Genomic DNA, 19,124 nt, shown 5'->3' with positions numbered 1-19,124 from the left:
ACTGCTTGGGGCGCAACTTAAGAACAGACTTATCACCACTGAGAAGTCCAAATTTGAGAGTATTTATTAACCAGCTGGCTGACTGCCTCACACAAAGCCCAAAATGTGTATTGGAAAACCAGCCCCAACCACAAGGTTGCAGGGTTTTTATGCCATAAGTCAGTACATCAATAATAAGTGTCTTCTGCTCTGACTTAAAATTGCAAACTAACATCATGAGATCTGAAATCATTAGCAGAAGGAGAAGTGGGTCAAAATGACCTTTTTTAGGTACAAATTAAAGAATGGTTACTAATGTCTAATCAATTGCTGTTAACATCACTCTTGACATGTATATTGTTTAGGAAAATAGGAAACAAATAGAGATCAAATTTTATTATACAAGAATTGCCTTTCTGTCATTTTGCATTGCCAACCAAGTCATGTTAAGCAACTACTGATGGGTACAGAGGTGTGGTATTCCCAAGGGAGAAGCTAAACAAATGTAGATGGGCATAGAAGACTGGCTTACACATGGGAGAAGCATTTTCTGTGTTACATGGAGTCTCAGAGCAAAATGGAGTGTGCTTAGTCATTGCCCATATAGCCTGTTCTAGAACATGTTCATGGAGTCAAATCTGTCAGCCAGTCACAGTACAACCACAAAAATAAACAGTTGTATCCCCCAAAATACAAATGGGTTATCTATAGAGAAAAAAAAATGCCTTTATTAATTGATCACATAAGTTTACTCATATTTATTTTCCTAGGTAGTAAATACATTTAGGTTTTTCTCCACTTTTTTTCTATTAGTGTACTGGTGGACAAAATTGTTTTTCAGTATTTGGAATTTAATGCATTGATTTTGACAATGCATAAACATTTTTTCCCATTGTTATGTAAGTATTCCTGGGTAACTTGACAATGACCATATTTCAGTTATAATTAATTATTTGCCCAGCATATGACAGTGAGGACACTAAAATGCTTGTAGAAAAATAACTTCTGTGAGATGATGTGTTGCCACAAACTGGGCACAGGTGTGCACACCTGCATCTCAGTGGCTCAGGAGTCTAAGATGTGAGGATCTCAGGTTCAAAGCCAGCCTCAGCAACTTATGAGGCCCTAAGCACTTAGAATAATCCTGTTTTCTGTAATAAAACAGACAAACGGCCAGGGATGCATCACTGCGTTCAAAACCCTACCAAAAGTAATGATTAGAACAACAAAGATTGCCACAAGAATGGATACAAATTTACTTTATGAATTCCAGTAATCTGAGAAAAATTGTGGAGTTAACATGGGTCAGACACATTGGACAGTCAATTACAATCCATCTTCTCCTCATTATCAGGCATGACACATTAGCATGAATATTTCAGAAGTGAGATATATGGGTGGAAAGTCCACAGATGGCGGACCTACAACACAGTCCTGTGGTTTGGGCCTGGACACTGGGTCACTCATGAACATAAAAAAGACTGACAGCTGTCACAGATGTTCCCAGGGTGTTTCCCAGTGGATGTGTTTGACTGTCAGGATACAGGGTATGATACCCATGGCTCTCTGTTTACTTCATGCACAAGGAACTTCTTCCTTTTTCATATTCCAAATGAAGAAGAATATTATTATGATTCTCTATATATTTCTGCTTATAAATTCTTTGGATTTGATTTTGATATGCTTTCAAAGTAAGTAAATTGGCACAATTATGGGTCAAAGTGCTTTAAAATTTCTTTAGTACTTCTCTGAATAAGAGCAGATTATGTGAGTATAGATCATCTCCATGTTTTATTTGTAAAGGTTTTCTCTGTGACAGTATTTGATACAGTGCTGTGAAGCATTAAATAAACCTTTAATATATGTAATCACAAATGATATCAGAAAATATAGTGTTATATTTATATATTAAAGGTATTGATAAAAGAACATGTTATATGATGGATCCATGAAAATGATATGATAAATCACAAATTAATTATTTTATAAAATAACTCAACTTCAAATAAGGCAACATTAGGGTAGGCAGTGTAACATGTAAAGCCCACATAAGAAGAGCGCTTGATCTTCTTCAACTCCACTCAGTGCAAGGAGTGTAATGCTGAAATTCATCTTTTTCATTTCCCTGAGAGAAACTGTCTATGTATTAATCTCCCCACAGCTTTTTTAACCTGTTTTTTTCCTGATACTGTAGATGAGAGGATTCAAGAAGGGAGGAACCATGGTATAACAGGCAGAGAGAAGCATGTCCTAGAGTGTGTCATGAATTTGCTGAAGGTCTCAGGTACACACCTGTGCTGGAAATAAGGAAGATGGACACCATGAAGATGTGAGAGGTGCAAGTGGAGAAGGCCTTCCTTGAGTCTCTGGAGGGACAATTCAGCACAGCAGAAAACATGAAAATATATGACATGGCGATAAATGTAAAGCCATCACCACAAATCCCCACAGCAGAGAGAAGATTAAGAAACTTGTTGCTGGTTGTGTCAGAGCAGGAGAGCCTCAGCAGAGAGGGGACATCACAGAAGAACTGAAGGATCAAGTTTGACTGGGGGAAGGACAGCTCAAATGTGATTTCAGGGTACACACCTGCATACACCAGGTCACTGAGTAGGGAAGCCAGGGTCATGTGGACACAATGCTGACAGTTAGTGATGATGGGGTACTGCAGGAGCTGGTAGATGTTCACATAGTGGTTCCAGGCCATGGATGAAAGAAAAAGAAGTTCAACACATGCACAAAAATTACAGAGAAGATCTAAGTTTTAAAAACAGTCATTGAAATGGCCCTGTTGCCAGTGATGGAGTTGACGCAGGCATTGGGGACAGTGATGGAAATGAAGCACATGTCCAAGATGGACAGGTTCCTGAGGAAGAAGAACATGGGCGTGTGCAGGTTCTGATCAGCAGAGGTGACAGTGACAATGAGTAGGTTCCCTAAAAAGATACTCAGATAGGTAAGTAGGAATAACATGAAATAGAAGAAACTCGGTTTCTTGCCACTAGGAGAGCCCAGGAGGAGAAATTCAGTTACAATGGGGAGGCTGGCCATTTATGAGAAATTCTAATTGATCTGGAAAATAAAGAGATAAGACATAGAAAGCAAAGAATGATTAATACTATTTTAGGGGCTGGAGTTGTAGCTCAGTAGTAGAGCACTTACCTAGCATGTGTGAGGCACTGGGTTTGATTCTATGTCCTACATGTAAATAAAAAAAAATAAAAATAAAAATTCCATTAACAAGTAAAAATGTAATTTCAAATGCACAAATATTTTCCATATTCATGCCCAAAGTGTTTACCTTTTCTTTGCGTTGTTTTCCCTGCAGAAGAGGGACCACTTTCAGTTTTAGGACTGTGTAATCATTTCTAAGCAGACTGCACCTCCCAGCGTAGGTGTGGAGGTCTGCAGCTCAGCGTCTGGGAGTGACCTGCAGGGTTGTCCTCAGCTCCTCCATCATGCATCCCTTGATGTCCTGAGAATCCCATGCAGAGCACTTGCAAGGGCAGCTCACTCCTCTCCTGCCTGGCCACCTCTCTTTAGTGCTCTGTACATTTGTTAACTTCATTCTCTTCCACAAATACATTTTCAACATTATTTTGCCATTGTATGAGACTTCATATTCAAATCACCTTTTATTTTTGTAGGAATATATTCATGATTTGGGAATATTAATTTTCATGAACTGGAAGAGATCTCATCAGGAGACTGAAGAATTCAAACTTTCCCATTTTAGGCTCACAGGTCCAGTGCTGTGGAAAACTGAGGTGACCTGTCTGGTCCTGGACTCCCTTCAGTTCCCCACACTCCATGCTGTTACCCAGGACCTGGGTGGTGCTGTCTCACAGTCACACACCCTAAGTCAGCTGCTGTTCCATCTCCCAATGGGGTTCTCTTTTCTTCCCCAACTGATCAGTGTCAGCTTTTTAAAGCCTGTGGTTTCCAGCCCAACTGACATTGTACTAACCTTCTACTTTACTCTGTGTTTAGCACCATGAAGTTGAAATTGTAGAGGTTTCAGGCCAGTCAATATACAGAGGAGAGAAAATCCTTCCTATGGGCAAACTCTGCAGGACAATAGACCCCCTCTTTGAATGGCTTAGAAATGCTCTGCAATTCCTCTGTCCTTGAGGACTGGAGACATTTTCTTATTAAAAAAAACATTTAGTATTAGTGAGTTCTGAGAAGCAAGGAAGTTATGTGATCTGCAAATGCACAAAGATAAGTGCACTATGTTACCTAATGTAACTTGATACAACCCTGGAATAGATTACAAAACTGAACTGAATTTCCCACAGGAGCCATTTTTTGCTGTACACCATCGGGTGTGCTTGACTTTTTATTTCCCCTCTCCTTAATATTTACAGCTGCACCCCACCTAACTTTTACATCTTGCTCCTGCACAGGCACTCTTATGGATGTTTTGACAGGAAAAGGGGAGAGCTCACTACCTGGAATATGCATGCAAGTGTTGCTCATCAGCTGGTACAGATCCCACTGGTAAGCTTTGGGGAATTCCCTGTCTGATGCACAATGTCATCATGGGCTGAACTTCCTTTTCTGTTTTGTAAGCCTAAACATACTGTAACTAATGCTGATCTTGCTACCTTGCTGTCTGAAATAGATTCCTGCTGTCCATGGAATCTGGAGAGTGGGTCTTTAAGTACCAAGGATTGGGAAGCTATAGGTAAAAAAATTGCATGAGGAAACACAGATGCTATACCGGTATTATATGGTTGTTAATAATGGCAAGATGCTATCTCAAAATCAGCCATGACAGCATTACCAACTTCTGTGATAATTCTACAACTGAAGTTTTGTCTCACTCACCTCATCCTCTTCCTTTTTCTCCCACAGTCCAGTTTCATGTATCTGAATGTCTCAGGCAGGCAGCTGCTGAGGGAGAAACTCATGCATTGGCTGTTTGTCCCCTTAGATTAAATAATGCTAAGTCCAACTATGGGTCACCTCCCCACCCAGGGCCAAAGGAGAAGGAACACATTTTACCTGCAGATGCAGATGATGTGTCCTTCACAAATATTTCCAATTCAAACAGAAGCTCCTTCCACAAATTCTTTCATGCCACTAGAGAGAGCACAGGTGTAGATTTTATTACTACTGAGGTTGCTCAAATGTGTTCCTGGGGCAGTTTGTAAACTACCCAAATTTAAGGACATCTCCACAAAATGCCTTTGGTTTAATTTTGCCCACTTCCATGGTACTGAAGAAGAAAAATTATAATTCCAGAAGTAATTGTATCTGATTATACTAGTATAATGCACTTTCAAGTTTGGTTTCATGTGCCCTTAAATCTCCCCAAAGTATCCCTCATAGCTCAATTAATTGTGATTCTTTATATTACTGCCCAATAGCTCCTAAATGAAAGGCGGAATGCAAGATTTGGTTCCACTATTATTGGGCAGGTTTATGTATTATGAAAATAGACTAAAATTAACCCTTTGTTTAAATGAGCAGTCCATCACAAGGTTATTGAACACTGATGTGGATGTTAGAGTTATACCCCTCTCAATGTGGCCTCGTGCATGGAAATTACAAAGGTCCTCACCAGTTTGGAGCATAGAAGACAATAATAAACAGGTGCTTAAGAGTTTTCTATGGTTTTGATGCTCCACCCTTCCAACCCAGAGCAAGGTATTACTCATATTCAAGCATACGTATGAAATTCCCTTTCTGTATGTGGCAGGAACATCTTGCACAATTTACAAATGTCTATGGAATCTCCTTTTTTATAGGGGCCTCTGCAGATTTGACTGCCTTGCCATTCAAATTGATGGTGGTCATCATTCCTGTCTGGCTAGAACAATGGCCATGGTCTAAGAAAAATTTAGCAACCACAGGGGCACTCATTCAAGAACAGTTTCAATTTGGACATATTGAACATTCTACCAGTCTATGGAATATGCCCATTTTTATCATAAAAAAGAAATCAGGGTAATGGAGAATATTTCAAGATTTAAGAGAAGTTATAAATGATACAACCTATGGGTCTACTTCAGTGTGAATTGCCTCACCATAAATCTAATTCCTCAGGAATTTTTCTTACATGTAATAGACATAAAAGACTGGGTTTATCTTTTATAACCATTCCTCTCTTTCTTCATGATGGAGAAATAATTGCCTTCCCAGTTTCTGTTTTCAATGATCATAAGCCTGCTGATAGATATCAGTGGAAAGTTCTTCCTTAAGGTATGTTCAGTAGCGTCACATTATGTCAAAATTTTGTGAATAAGACTCTTCAGCCTTTCTGACAATTATCCCCACAAATTCATGTTCATCATTACAGAGTTGATACTTTCATATCTGCATGAATACTTAGGCAAAAGTTATTTTACTAAATTGCTACACATTCTTTTATAATCTGTCCCCCATATGGCCACAGAAAAAAAAAATTAAAGACAACTTCCTTTTAACTACTCAGGACATAAAATACTCCAATGTTATTCTGTTCCTCATATTCCAAAATTGTCTCTTTCTTCCAAAATTTTCTTAGTTTATTTGCAACAATGTTTAGGACATTTAAATTGGGCCTGACCATATATTTCTTTAACTACTGATACGCTATTGCTTTTTATCAGGTGTTGAAAAAGGAATGTAATCCCCCCACTTTTTTCCAGTTAACTCCTGCACTGATTACAGGTCTTCAACATGTTAATGAAAAATTATCTACAGTTCTTATGGATAGACTCCCAACACTCTTTGTTCTTAGATCTAAAATAATCTTTACAGTAAATCCTTATGCCTTTGCTGCAGTTGATGCCATTTATAATCAAGGCTTGTATAAAATAGAGTAGTCATATGCTCCCCACTTTTCAGGAAGAAGTAGACTCCCTTATGCTGATATCTATGCTCAATGGATCTCTGAAGGTCACAATCATATTTTATCTCTTATAGGAACTCATATTCATGTACTTTCTCTTACTCATGAAAAGACTTTACATTCACAACATTTACAATTTTCTTCATTTCTTCAAGCTGTCTAAACTGATGTTTTGGCTCCTATTGCTTTCCATGCACCTCCAGATGAACACCTTTCCTTATCGTGTCAAGTCTCTGTGTTCCTTCTTCTACAATCTCCTCCATTCCACTTTCTAGTGGGATTACTGTCTACACTGGTGGAGGAAAACAATGGGACATGATATCTATATCGACTGATAAAAAATGGAATGATTATTACACATTTCTTCAAGCTTCTCCTCAGTGGGCAATATTAGTTGCAATTATTTTGGCTCTTTGTATGTTTCCCACCACCTTAAACCTCATGGCAGATTCTCAGTATATAGCCAAACTGATGCCTCATATTTCCCCTGGAATACTGTCACCTCATTTGGACTCTAATTTGTTATCTCTGTTTATCACTCTTCGATCCCTTTTACAGGATTGTACAGCTCCAGTATTTCTTACTCACATACGTAGTGACACTGAGATTCCCAGAATGCTCACTGATGGAAATGCTCATACTGATGCTGCTATGAAATCAATTTATTCTCTCTTTTCAGATGCCATGGAATCACACAATTTTTTCATCAATATTCTATCTTAAGGTTTAATAAGGTTTAATGAAAACCTTTTCTATTCCTCTTAACAGGTCTGTTTCATCACTAATAATTGCTCTCATTGCACACCCTGTTGTTCCCCTACTTGGGAAACCCTAAACCCTCCAGGTTTACTTTCTAATGCACTTTGGCAGGTGAATGCAACTCAATTTCCTCCCTTCCACCCCTATTCTTTCTTCCATGTTACCATAGATAGATATGTCCTTAGGCCTTATATGGGCCAGTGCACATCGTTCAGAGATGGTCTCAGTCTGTATCTCTCATTTATCTTGTGCATTGCCACCATGGGTAAATTTCATTATTTAAAAACCGACAGTGTAAATACTGCTTATACATCCAAAGCCTTTGCTCAGTTTTATAATCAATATAATGTAATTCTAACCCATGGAATTCTCCACAATCCTACTCAGAAGGGCATAGTTGAACATGCACATTGCGCGCTTAAATCATGCCTTTTAAAACAAAAACATAAAAGAGTACCTAGCCTTACTCATGTTAATAATGCTTTCAATAATGCCTTGTTTGCAATGAGAGCTCTTAATGTACAACATGATGATAATGCACAGTGCTGGTCCTCAGTCTTGAACAGACACTTTAAACCTAAGGAACCACTACCAAAGATTTATGTAAAATACTGCGTTCCACCAGATCTGATATGGCAAGACCCTGTAACTTTGATTACTTAGGGGAAGGGATATGCTACTGTTCTTAATCTACAGTTCGTGTCTTAATTCCTGCCAGGTTATGAGACCTGTCCAACATCATGACCTGGCATCAAGGACTTGAAAACCCCATTCCCAAATTCCAGTTGTTCCTCAATGAAGAGGATCCTAATTCAAAGAAGGAAATTCCAAGGAGGACAAGAGACCCAAGGGAATTCATCTTCTAATCCTCTATTGACTTTGGTGGACACAAAGCATTTAGAAACATCTGATCAAGAATTTCTAGCATAGAGGATTTAAAATGTACCCCAGAAAATTTGTTTATATCTCTGTTTATAAAACTTACCCCAAATTCCACAATGCTCTTGCCTATTACTGCATTTTTTCTCTGTTGTTGCATCCCTGTTGCTGGTGGCCCTGTACAAAAAACTGCTCCATCTTTGACTTTCTGCATTCATTATAATATTTGTGTCCACTTAGTAAAATTGGTTAATTCTTCTGAAATTTGTATCTTCAAGCTATTCATTATAATAGGATTGCTATTGATTATTTGCTGCTGTTGCATCATAAAGGACACCAGACACTTATTAATATGTGGCTTTATTAATTTAACTGAGAACAGTAACCCCATCCAAAAAAAATTTGATCATCTTAAATACATTGTAACAAAAGTTCAAAAAGATGATGGAAGGTGGAATTTATTAGATTGGTTAACCTCACGACTATCAAATTTTACCTGGATCAAACACATTTCAATGGAGAATATTTATTGATACATGCCTTATTATGCTGTGCTGCTTTTTGCCAACCTCTGCCTTGCTTTCTTCCTCCACTTTGTTTACACAAAAGCCAAGTCATGTCTATTTAAAAGTCATACACAACAAAAAGGGGAGTTGTAGAGATTTCAGGTCAGTAAATGATCAGAGGAATGTAAATCCATCAGGTGAGCAAACTCCTCAGCACAGGAAGACCTTCTGTTTGAATAGGTTAGAAATGCTCTGCAACTTCTCTGTCCTTGAGGCTTGGAGACATTATCTTATTATAAAAATCATTTGGAACTAGTGGACACTGAGAAGCAAGCAAGTTATGTGATCTGCATATGTGCAAAGCTAACTGCACTAATTAATCTAATGTCAATTGATTTAACCCTGGAATAGATAGCAAAACTGAATTGGTTTTCACAAGGGAGCCACTTCTTGCTTTCAGCATCTCCTGTGGTTTTTTTTTCCCTTTAATCTTTACACCTAGACCAAATTCACCTTTACAGAAGATCCCTTTGGCTAAAAACAATTTGCCTCAGTCTTGTTGACCCTTCCATTTATATTCTTTTCTTCTCAATGCATCAAAATTATTTACAATGATACTGACTATATATCCTGAAAGTAATGGTTTACTCACAGTTACAGCAATTTGGCATCATGCCAGGAAAGTTCGATCCTGAGTCACATATATCATCATCCTCTGGCCTCTGCAAACATGGATCCTCCTCCTCACTACACACACCCTTCAAAGTTATCTTTCTGCTGAACGTGCCTGGGCTCCTCTGGAAAGGTGTGTGTACCCCAGGTTCAGGGTGGGTGGTCAGATACCTGCATGTTGCTGTTAATTGCACAGAGAGGGTGAAGTTCAAGGGGTCCTACTCAGTCTACCTGCTATCTGTTTCTTTCATCATCTCCCATTCCTCCCTGACACAAATCTGACTTTCACCTGAGGAATATTCTTTTTCACTGCTCACTATTTTACAGTGCGCTACTGATTTAATTTTTCCAATTGTATATACTGGACTTTAAAGGATACTCAAATGCCATTTATCCTCTGAAACTCTCTTCCATTTTTCTGTAGTGTTAGAAATCAACATGTTAATCAACCTTTCAATGAATCAGTATGTAGCCAGCCCTCCAAGTTACTGGTGCAGGCTTCTTGATTTTGTACCATGGATCATGCATCATTTTACCTTTCAGGAGCAAGTACATGACTTCCTGCATAGTGGTTAATAAACTAATACCTGTGGCATTGTTGACTGACTTCTCACTTGCACTGGCTTTCTTTATTCTATTGATTTACAGATGAAAAGCTCCCAAGCAGACTCTGCCCATCTACTCGGCTGTAGCCCACACTGTGCAGCCTGGGGTTAGGTCCTGCAAGCTCAGCACCCTGTGTAATTGTAAGATAAGTCTATTTAATGCAGTACTCGGTCATAAAATATAACTAATGACACAAATATGGCCACAGGTATTTCAGATTTTGAGGTTTAAAAAATGAAAGTTATTGATATTTTTAAATAATTTGATTATCATGGGAGAGATAATACAGTAATACAGTGTGTAAGAGTGTAAATACATATGACAAACTCAGAAGGTGAGGGTGATGAGGCAAATCCATATTAAACACCTTGCAGTTTTTCATCCTTCCTTCTCACCTTTAGGCACTTCACAGGTTATTGCTGCTCAACCCCAGGCATTCGCGTCAAATACAAGATGGAAAGTTAAATAGCAGTTTAGGATCTGGAAGCCTGCATAGAAATTCAGAGACATGTTCTTGTATTCTATTTTTTCAATACTGAACCATGTACTGCTTTTTCCCACCCAATATATTAAGTGAATTCTACATTAAGTCATTTGAATCATATGAGCTTAATTGATGTCCTTCTTTGCTTACGTGTTTTAACTCCAACTTGAAAAATTCTTCTCAAAATTTGACTTATTTTTCTCATCAAAGGTCTTGTAGGAAATTTCAGGTTTTGGAGATGGCACAGTAATATGTGAATCACAACCTAAGTTTCATACGTCCTCAGCATATTCTTGGAGATCTACACAGTATGATTACTTTATGAACCTAGGTTTTTTAAAATAAGACATAAGCTTTAGTACCTGTAGATTGACCTCAGTAATTTTAGAGCACTCAGATTTCTATTTTCCTTTATTCAAAATATTTTTACATTCCTTTATTAATTTTAAAATTTGTTCTAATTAGTTATATATGACAGTAGGATGCATTTATTCACTTTGATAAATCATACATAAAGGTAATATAATTTCTAATTTTTTTCATTGTTCATATTGTAGGATGACACCTGTCATGGAATCCTCTATATGCATGAGATAATAATGTATCTTCACTCTACTATCATCCCTACCCCTTCCTTCACTTCCTTCTACCTAATCTAAATTAATTGTATCCTTCTTTAGTACCCCCACCTTATTGTGAATTAGCATCTGCATATCAGAGAAAACTTTCAGTCTTTGGTTTTTTGAGTTTAGCTTATTTCACTTAGCATGATATACTCCAACTCCATCCTTCTAGCAGTATTTCAGTTTTCTTTAAACGTGACTAATATTCCATCACACACACACACACACACAATCACACACACTCACACACATTCATTCTCCATTAAGTTTATTGAAAATTTCATCACAAAAACCATGAGATGGGACATAAATAAAACAAAGCTCAGGTAGCAAGAGGGTCAAGAAAAGAAGCCAGAGGAGAAGGTAGCACATGTTTAATGTCAGAAATATGAGGAGGGAGTGCTCCAAATTCTTTCCTCTATAAGAGAGAAAAGTTGTGAGTTTTCCCTTTTGTTTCTTCTTTTGATAGTATTTAGAAGGGTATGGGAATTTTGAAGGGTATAGGAAACAGATTGCATTTAATAATGCAAAGGATTGCTTGGGTTGTAAAACAGGAAATAATTATTTTCTAAATTACTTATTTCCTATTAGCAATTGTGGTCTAGTGCTAATGATCATCCATTAGGAATGCTGAGGGGAGCTTTGTAATATCCTGACCTCCATAATGTGCTTCCAAAGGCTGTGTGACCTTATTTTTATATTTTACCAGTGGACACACATACTCGTTACACCTGATATACATTTAGTATGATGTGAAATAATTATTGGAAAGGAGAACATAATTGTGATCAGGACAAAAGGTGAGCTTGATGAACTCAAAATGCTTCAGTGAAAACACAATATTAGAAGATTTGTTCCCAAAGCTGCTGAAAAATAAGAATGCGTGTCATTTGCTCAGTAAACTCTTATCTATCTACCTGTCACACATCAGTTTGAGATTTTGTCTTTCTTGCCCTTTTATGAATGTATTTCTATGTCAGCTCTCTTATCTGTGCAGATAATCTTGTCCATTTTTCTAAGTGTGTGGTAAGTAAAAGTAATTTGAAAAGAGTCATTTTAAACACATAAGTAGCAATATGAGAAACTGTCGCATGCATTACTTGCAAACACTGTGCAAACATCCATGACGGTCCAGGTACATTACTATAGAAGCACTAAGAGTCATAGCAAACACTACAGTGTTCACAAAACTTCTCTGGTCTGTTATTCTTTGCATAATTAACCATTTGTTTCCTGGGATAGCTGACTCTCTTGATGAGATTGCAGTTTTTTGAACAGAATATGGATGAGTCTTCAGGTGTATTTAGACTCTAAAGGCCCAATATTCACTCCTGAGTGTTGCCGGTTCTCCACAGGGGAGCAGAATTGAGTCTCTCCTCATCTTCTATCAATTATGCCTGCAACCAGTGTAGATCTGTCAGCCAGCACTGTGCCATGTGGGATGTGAAGAGCTCAGTCTTTCTGCTTAAAGTAAACAAGCCACCTTGTTTACTTTAAGGGAGCAGTAAACAAGGGAGCAGTGCCCTGGAGACCCCAGAGCTTACCCTGAAGAGACAGCAGAGCAACAGGCAGGAGCACCTCCAGAGCCCAGGAGAGAGGAACTGGCCACCTGCCAGCATGGGCATTGGATGATAGTGGAACTCCTGGGCTGGACATGCCTTAAGTCATTGCTGAGAAGTGAGTAGCACTGAGGAGAGACTGATGGGCTCACTGTGTGTTCTCATCTCTGTCTCCTTCACCTCAGTGTGAGTTGGGGGTGTTTATGGGATCAGTTTACATTAGGATGATGAAAACTCTCCCTCACTCACCAGCCTCTAAGTGGGAAACAGCTAACACTGCAGTTCAACAGCAAAAATTCTTACAATTGAGATAAGATTCAGGTTACAAAAAGTTAACTGGTGTAATAGTTCATGATGACCAGTTCAGCGTTATTTATTGTACTGCACAATTGTACAACTTTCAACTTCATCTTTTTCCCGAATACTTTTATTATTTCAAATGACTCATTGATCCATTACACAACATTGTCCATATTATCTCTAACTGCAGTCACTGGAAAACACTAACTGTGCTCTGTGTCTTTGAACTTTCATATTTGTGAAATATCATATAAATAAATTATTCAGTATATGATCTGTATTCTGAATGAAGTTAGCCTAACATGATTGAAATTAATCCACCTTATACCATGTACCATTATTTCATTCCATTAAATGTGTTTGCCAGAAATATTTTAATCAACATGTGCATTGGTGGACATATTTTTTTTTTCATTCTGCTCATACAAAGCAACTGATTTATTGGTTATCATATCTTTTGCCATCTTTGAAAATTCTGACAAACTCTTTATACTTTCTAAGATTATGTTGAATAATTGTGCCTAGCAGGTTTGTGTTGTTGTGAAAAAATACTGGATCAAAAACAAACAAAAAAAATGCCCATTGCAGTGGTGCATACTTGTAATCCCATTGATTTGGGAGGCTGAGGCTGGAGGATCATGGCTTCAAAGCCAGTCTCAGCAACAACAAACTGGTAAGCAACTCAGGGAGATGATGTCTCTAAATAAAATACAAAAGAAGGCTGGAGATGAGGCTTAGTGATTGAGTGGCCCTGAGTTCAAACTCTGGTACAAAAAATAAACCGAACAAACATCAAACAAGAACAACAAAAATCGACACCCCAAACAAAAAACCAACTCAGATCAAGGAAAGCACATTTTGGCTCATAGATTCAGAGTTTTAGTCATGTGTCTTCTGCCAATTCCATGGTTTTGTGACCATGATTTTGGCACATTGAGGAAGGACCCAGCAGAGGGAAGTTGTTCAGGAAGTTTCAATTAGGAAGCAAAGACAGGGAAGGGAAAAAGGGATTGAAGAAAGATTACTGCTTACAGGGCTTGACCCCAGTGGCCACCTCCTCCCGCAATGCTCAAACATTCATAAAGCAGCCACCTGGTCAATTTATTCATTCAAACCAGGATGGACTGATAAGGTTGTTGCTTTCAATATTCAATCATTTTACCTTGGAAACTCCTTGCCAATTAGGAAATATGGGAGACATGTCACATCCCATCCACAAAGTTTCAAAACCAGACCTCCTACACTCATGTTCATTTCACAATGCAAAATGATTTTAGTCCATGTGCAAGGATCACTAGTCTGAAAATTCCACCATTGCTTCAAAGTGCAAGTCCAAAATCTCACCTGATATTGAAGGTAAATTATTGGCTGTGAGCCCCTGTAAACATTTTTAACACTGGACACACTACCCCACACTTACACCTATTGTTCCTTAATATAAAATGTGAAAAATTATTTAAAGGAGAACATAATTGAGATCAGAACCAAAAGGTGAGATTGATGACATCAAAGTGGTTTGGTAAAAAATGTATACAACATTAGATGCTTTATTTCTAAAGCTACTGAAATATAAGAATGTATGTCATTTGCTAAATGAATTCATATCTACCTACCTGTCACCTGTCAACTCCATGACAATTTGTCCTTTTTGCTTCAATCTGAATGAAATTATTTGTCATCTCTCGAATCTTAGGAGACAATTCTTTTCATTTTTGAAGTGTGTGGTAAGTAAAAGTAACTTGAAAAGAATAATTTTATACACATAAGAGGCAGCATGAAGGACTATCACAGGGGTTACTTGCAAACTCTCTGTAGACATTCAACACACTCCAGTTACATTACTAATGAAGCACTAGAAATGAGAAAATTCTCGAGTGTTTACAACACATCTCTGTGCCTCTTATCTTGGAGAATTAACAAATCAATTCCTGACAAGTTGAATCCCTGGATGAGAGTGTAATTTTCTAAGCAGAATAAAAATGAGGCTTCATATGCTTTGAACTCTACTGCCAAGTGCTTACATCTGAGTGCTGCCTGTTCTCCATGTGGGAGAAAACCCTGACTCTCCTTAGTTTCTCCCATCAACTGTGTCTGCAGCCAGTGTGGACCTGTCCATCTAGCCCAGTGCCATATGGGATGTGGGGTGCTCAGTCTACCCTGCTTCATGTGAACCTGTGCTTCCCAGTGGGAACATGGTCTCTGGGAACCTAGAGCTCAGCCTGCAGAGACAGTAGGAAGCCTGACCACACCCTCAGTCAACAACCTCTCCAGAGCCAAAAGAGAGGACCTGGCTATGTGCCAGTGTGGACAGTGGAAGCTGGGCATCCTCTGAATGGATTACTGAGAAATGAGCAGCACTGAGGAGAGACTGATGGTGCTCACTGGGTGTTTTCATCTCTGCCTCCTTCACCTCAGTGTGAGTTGGGGGTGTGTATTTGGATCAGGTGACATTAAGGGTTGTGTGCCACTCTCAGTCACTCAGCAAACTGCATGTGAGAAATATCTAACACTGTCTGAATTCAGCAGCAACATTTCTTCTCTTTGAGATGAAATCCACATGACATAATGTTGATAGTTGAAACAGTTCATGGTTAACAAATCAGTATTATTCACCACATTAAAAAATTGCACAAAATCCAGCTACAACTTGTTCCCAATTACTTTTATCATTTTAGATGAACCCTGTAATCTGTTACACATGCTTTCTCTGTTATTCCTACTTTCAGCCACTTGAAAACTCTAAGTATATTCTGTATATTTGAATTTACATCTTTTCAGATTTCACATAAATAAAGCATTCAGTTTATGATCTTTCTTCTTGCTTCACTAAGCCTAATGTTTTCAAAAATTATTCCACCTTGTATAATGTTTCATTATTTCATTCCTTAATGATGAATGACGCTCCATTATTTGCATACCTCAGAAGTATTTTAATCAACACTTTCATTTTTGGACCTATTTCTCCTCAGTCTGTTAATATAATGGGACTGATTTACTAGATGTCATATGTTTTGCCATTTTTTATATCTCTGGTATACAGTCTGTACTCTGTGGGATTATGATGAATAATTTTTATGAGTCAGATTTTTATTTTTGTGACCAAATTACATAGTTAAAAAAATCCACAAGAAGCAAATGGTAACTCAGGTAAATCATATTCTGATTCATAGGTTCAGAGTTTATCATCAACCAATTCCATGAATTTGCCCATTTTGTGGGCACATTGAGTAAAGACTCAGCAGAAGGAGACTGCTCAGGATTGGCTGTCATAAGCAAAGACCAGGAATGGGAAAGAGGATGTAATGAAGTTGGATGTTCCAGGCCTTAATGACAGTGTTCCACCTCCTCCATCAATGCCCCCATATGCTTAAAGCTCCCACCCACTCAATTCATTCAAACCAGGACACACTGATTAGGTTGTAGCTATCATATTCAATCATTTCACAATTGAAAATTTATGCCCCAATATAGAAATTTTGGGAGCCATCTCCCATCCCATTCATAACATTTCACCACTGGACATGTAAATCTCATGTCCATTTCACATTTCAAAATGAATTTAGTCTATTTTCAAGGTTCCCATACACTTAAAATTCCAGCTTTGTCCAAAAGTACAAGTCAAAAATCTCACCTGAAGCTGAAGGTAAACTCTTGGCTCTGAGCCCCAATAAAAATCTAAATTGAGTTACATACATCCAACATTCAATGGTAAAATGTAAACCTTCCCATTTCAAAAGGATATGGTAGTGCTGTGGAAAGAATGGATGGTCAGGAGCAAAACCAAAAACCAGCTGAACAAAAATAACTCCACCCATAATTCCTCATCCACCATCTAGGACCCTTGACTGAAAGATGTTCCTTCCAAAGGGCTGGGAATTCCTGCCCTAGTGCTCTTGCCAGTTGTAGACCATAAGTGTTCTCTCTGCCTTTAGCTCTCTATGTAGCCAGCAACATTACTTGGCAGACAGTTTATGCTACATAAACAATAAATTTCTGGGGGTTCTGTTCTGACTTTGGCTTCACCTTCAGAGATTCTCCCATTAACCTGTCAGGGACAGCTGGCCAAGCCTAAGACTATGCTGCAATTTGCATGGATGAACAGGCCTTTTTTTGAAATGATGGTGGAAGTCATCATGACCTGTTACCTTGATTACCTGCATTCCTGCAGAGTTAGCACTATGTAGATGATGATAAGTCTGATGGCAGCTCACACCATAGTTGGGTTTCTAAAATTAATTTCATGGTGGTTTCTGAATGTCTTCCTTGCTCAGCATAGTAATCTCACTTGCTGGGTCCCCTGTGCAAGCAGGGTGTCCCCAAGACCCTTCTCCAGAGAATTTTCACTCCTATATCCTTGAGTGTGCAAGGGTTGTGGTCTTGCAATTCCTTAGATAGCCTTAGCCCCTTTCCTGTTGTCTAGGTATGAAATACTTAGCATTTCTTTAGGGTCTACCTTTTGTTTATAAACACTTCTTTGAAACCAGGTTTTGAAAATGATGTGTTTTAAACTTTGGTTAAATCCGATTTTTCTCTCTACTGATAGAAATAACAATATTCTTATAATGTTATGTCTTTTTACTGATAGAAATATTTTAAACGCCTTACAAAAGTAAAATTGGGAAAGTCTGAAAGATATGTACTAATGTTCTCAGTCATGAATATTACCTTTAAATGATCTATACAAAGCTACCACATTGTCTTGTTGTTTGCTAAGCTCTCATCAAATTTTTGACTATGTGCTGTGGTAAATCTTTGTCTTCTGCAGTTTTGATTCTACAAAGCACTGACAAACCTAGTCATGGGAAGTGGTGATGTGGATCAAGGCTTTTGATTTCCCTGTTGTTTTGGTGACTGCTTTGCTGGGAACCCCCTGAGCAAAAGTACACTTTAAGATTGTCCATATGCTATGGTGATGTCCTGCCTAGGGAAATTGTGCAAAGGCTTAGAGATAAGTCATAACCTTCAATCTGAGGAACTAATCCCCTGGGACAGGGAATTCTGAGCATATAAAAATAACCATAATGTTGCATCAGTGCTGTTATGTTCAAGCCTGCCTGCTATGCAGAAACTATTTCAGAAATAAGCTTTTGATGATATACCAATATAATAAAAATGCTGAGCCAGCTCAGGGTCACTGTTCTCAACCAGAAATGAGTATCCCACATGATTCCATCTATCTTTAAATGTTAAAATGCTTTTTTAATTATCCCACATCACCCCTCACTCATATCTGAATTAACATCTGTGCAGGTCAAAGCACATAAACACAAAAATACTCTAATAAGTACTCTTGTAGTGTCCTTATTAGGATAGACCTGATATTTGAGAAAAACTGGCATTCAAATTGTAGCTTTGACATAAGTGATATTACGATAAAAATATCCATTCCTTGGTTCATAGCTAGTATGCAAAGTAAAATTTTTTGCCAAATTTTGCAGAAGATTCTTAACAGATCCACATACCCACAGTATTTTGCATTATTTGACACAAAATTTGAGATATCATGAGGTCCTTATATCATATTTCATTTTTTCATCTTTTTGCTACCAGGTATTTCAATAGGAAAGAGAAGTTAAATGTCCCAAACTATGCCTCTAAGAGATACCTCTCAATAGAAATGGGGGTTGCAGCTTAATTGCTTCCTAATTTTATCCATTAAATTTAAACAATTTACCTGACTACCTCAACTAATGAAACATTCAAGAATTAGCATTCAATGAGCTATAGTTGTACCAGAAATGCATGTCAAGGTGATGTGTGCAGAAGTCACTGGGGTTCTCTGAAGGTCCTTCTGCTCTAGCAGTGCACATGGGGCAGTGAGAACCAGCAGCCATGGGACACAGTTGGTGGACAGAGCGTGTGTTCTGGGTTAGATCCTGTGACAGCAGTTCAAGGCTTCCTGCATTAGCCAGCACTGGG

General features: G+C 38.2%; 1 protein-coding gene and 1 pseudogene across 2 annotated transcripts in view; both read right to left on the bottom strand.

The window, feature by feature from the left end:
- LOC306663221 (transportin-1-like) overlaps positions 1 to 19,124 on the bottom strand; it is a 572,343-nt pseudogene that overhangs the window by 167,790 nt on the left and 385,429 nt on the right. The window lies entirely within an intron of this gene.
- Positions 1,923 to 3,791, bottom strand: LOC306663386 (olfactory receptor 14C36-like; the record flags this gene model as incomplete). The annotated part of the gene is made up of 3 exons (XM_079143767.1): positions 1,923 to 2,728; positions 2,761 to 2,915; positions 3,722 to 3,791. 3 exons carry the CDS (start codon positions 3,789 to 3,791, stop codon positions 2,240 to 2,242), a joined length of 714 nt encoding a protein of 237 aa, XP_078999893.1. The 3' UTR covers positions 1,923 to 2,239.

Source organism: Sciurus vulgaris (assembly GCF_902686455.1).
Source record: "Sciurus vulgaris genome assembly, chromosome: 6".
In the NCBI taxonomy this organism is placed as follows: Eukaryota; Metazoa; Chordata; class Mammalia; order Rodentia; family Sciuridae; genus Sciurus; species Sciurus vulgaris.
The sequence above is the reverse complement of the archived record's forward strand: the minus strand, read 5'-3'. Positions and strand labels throughout refer to the sequence as shown.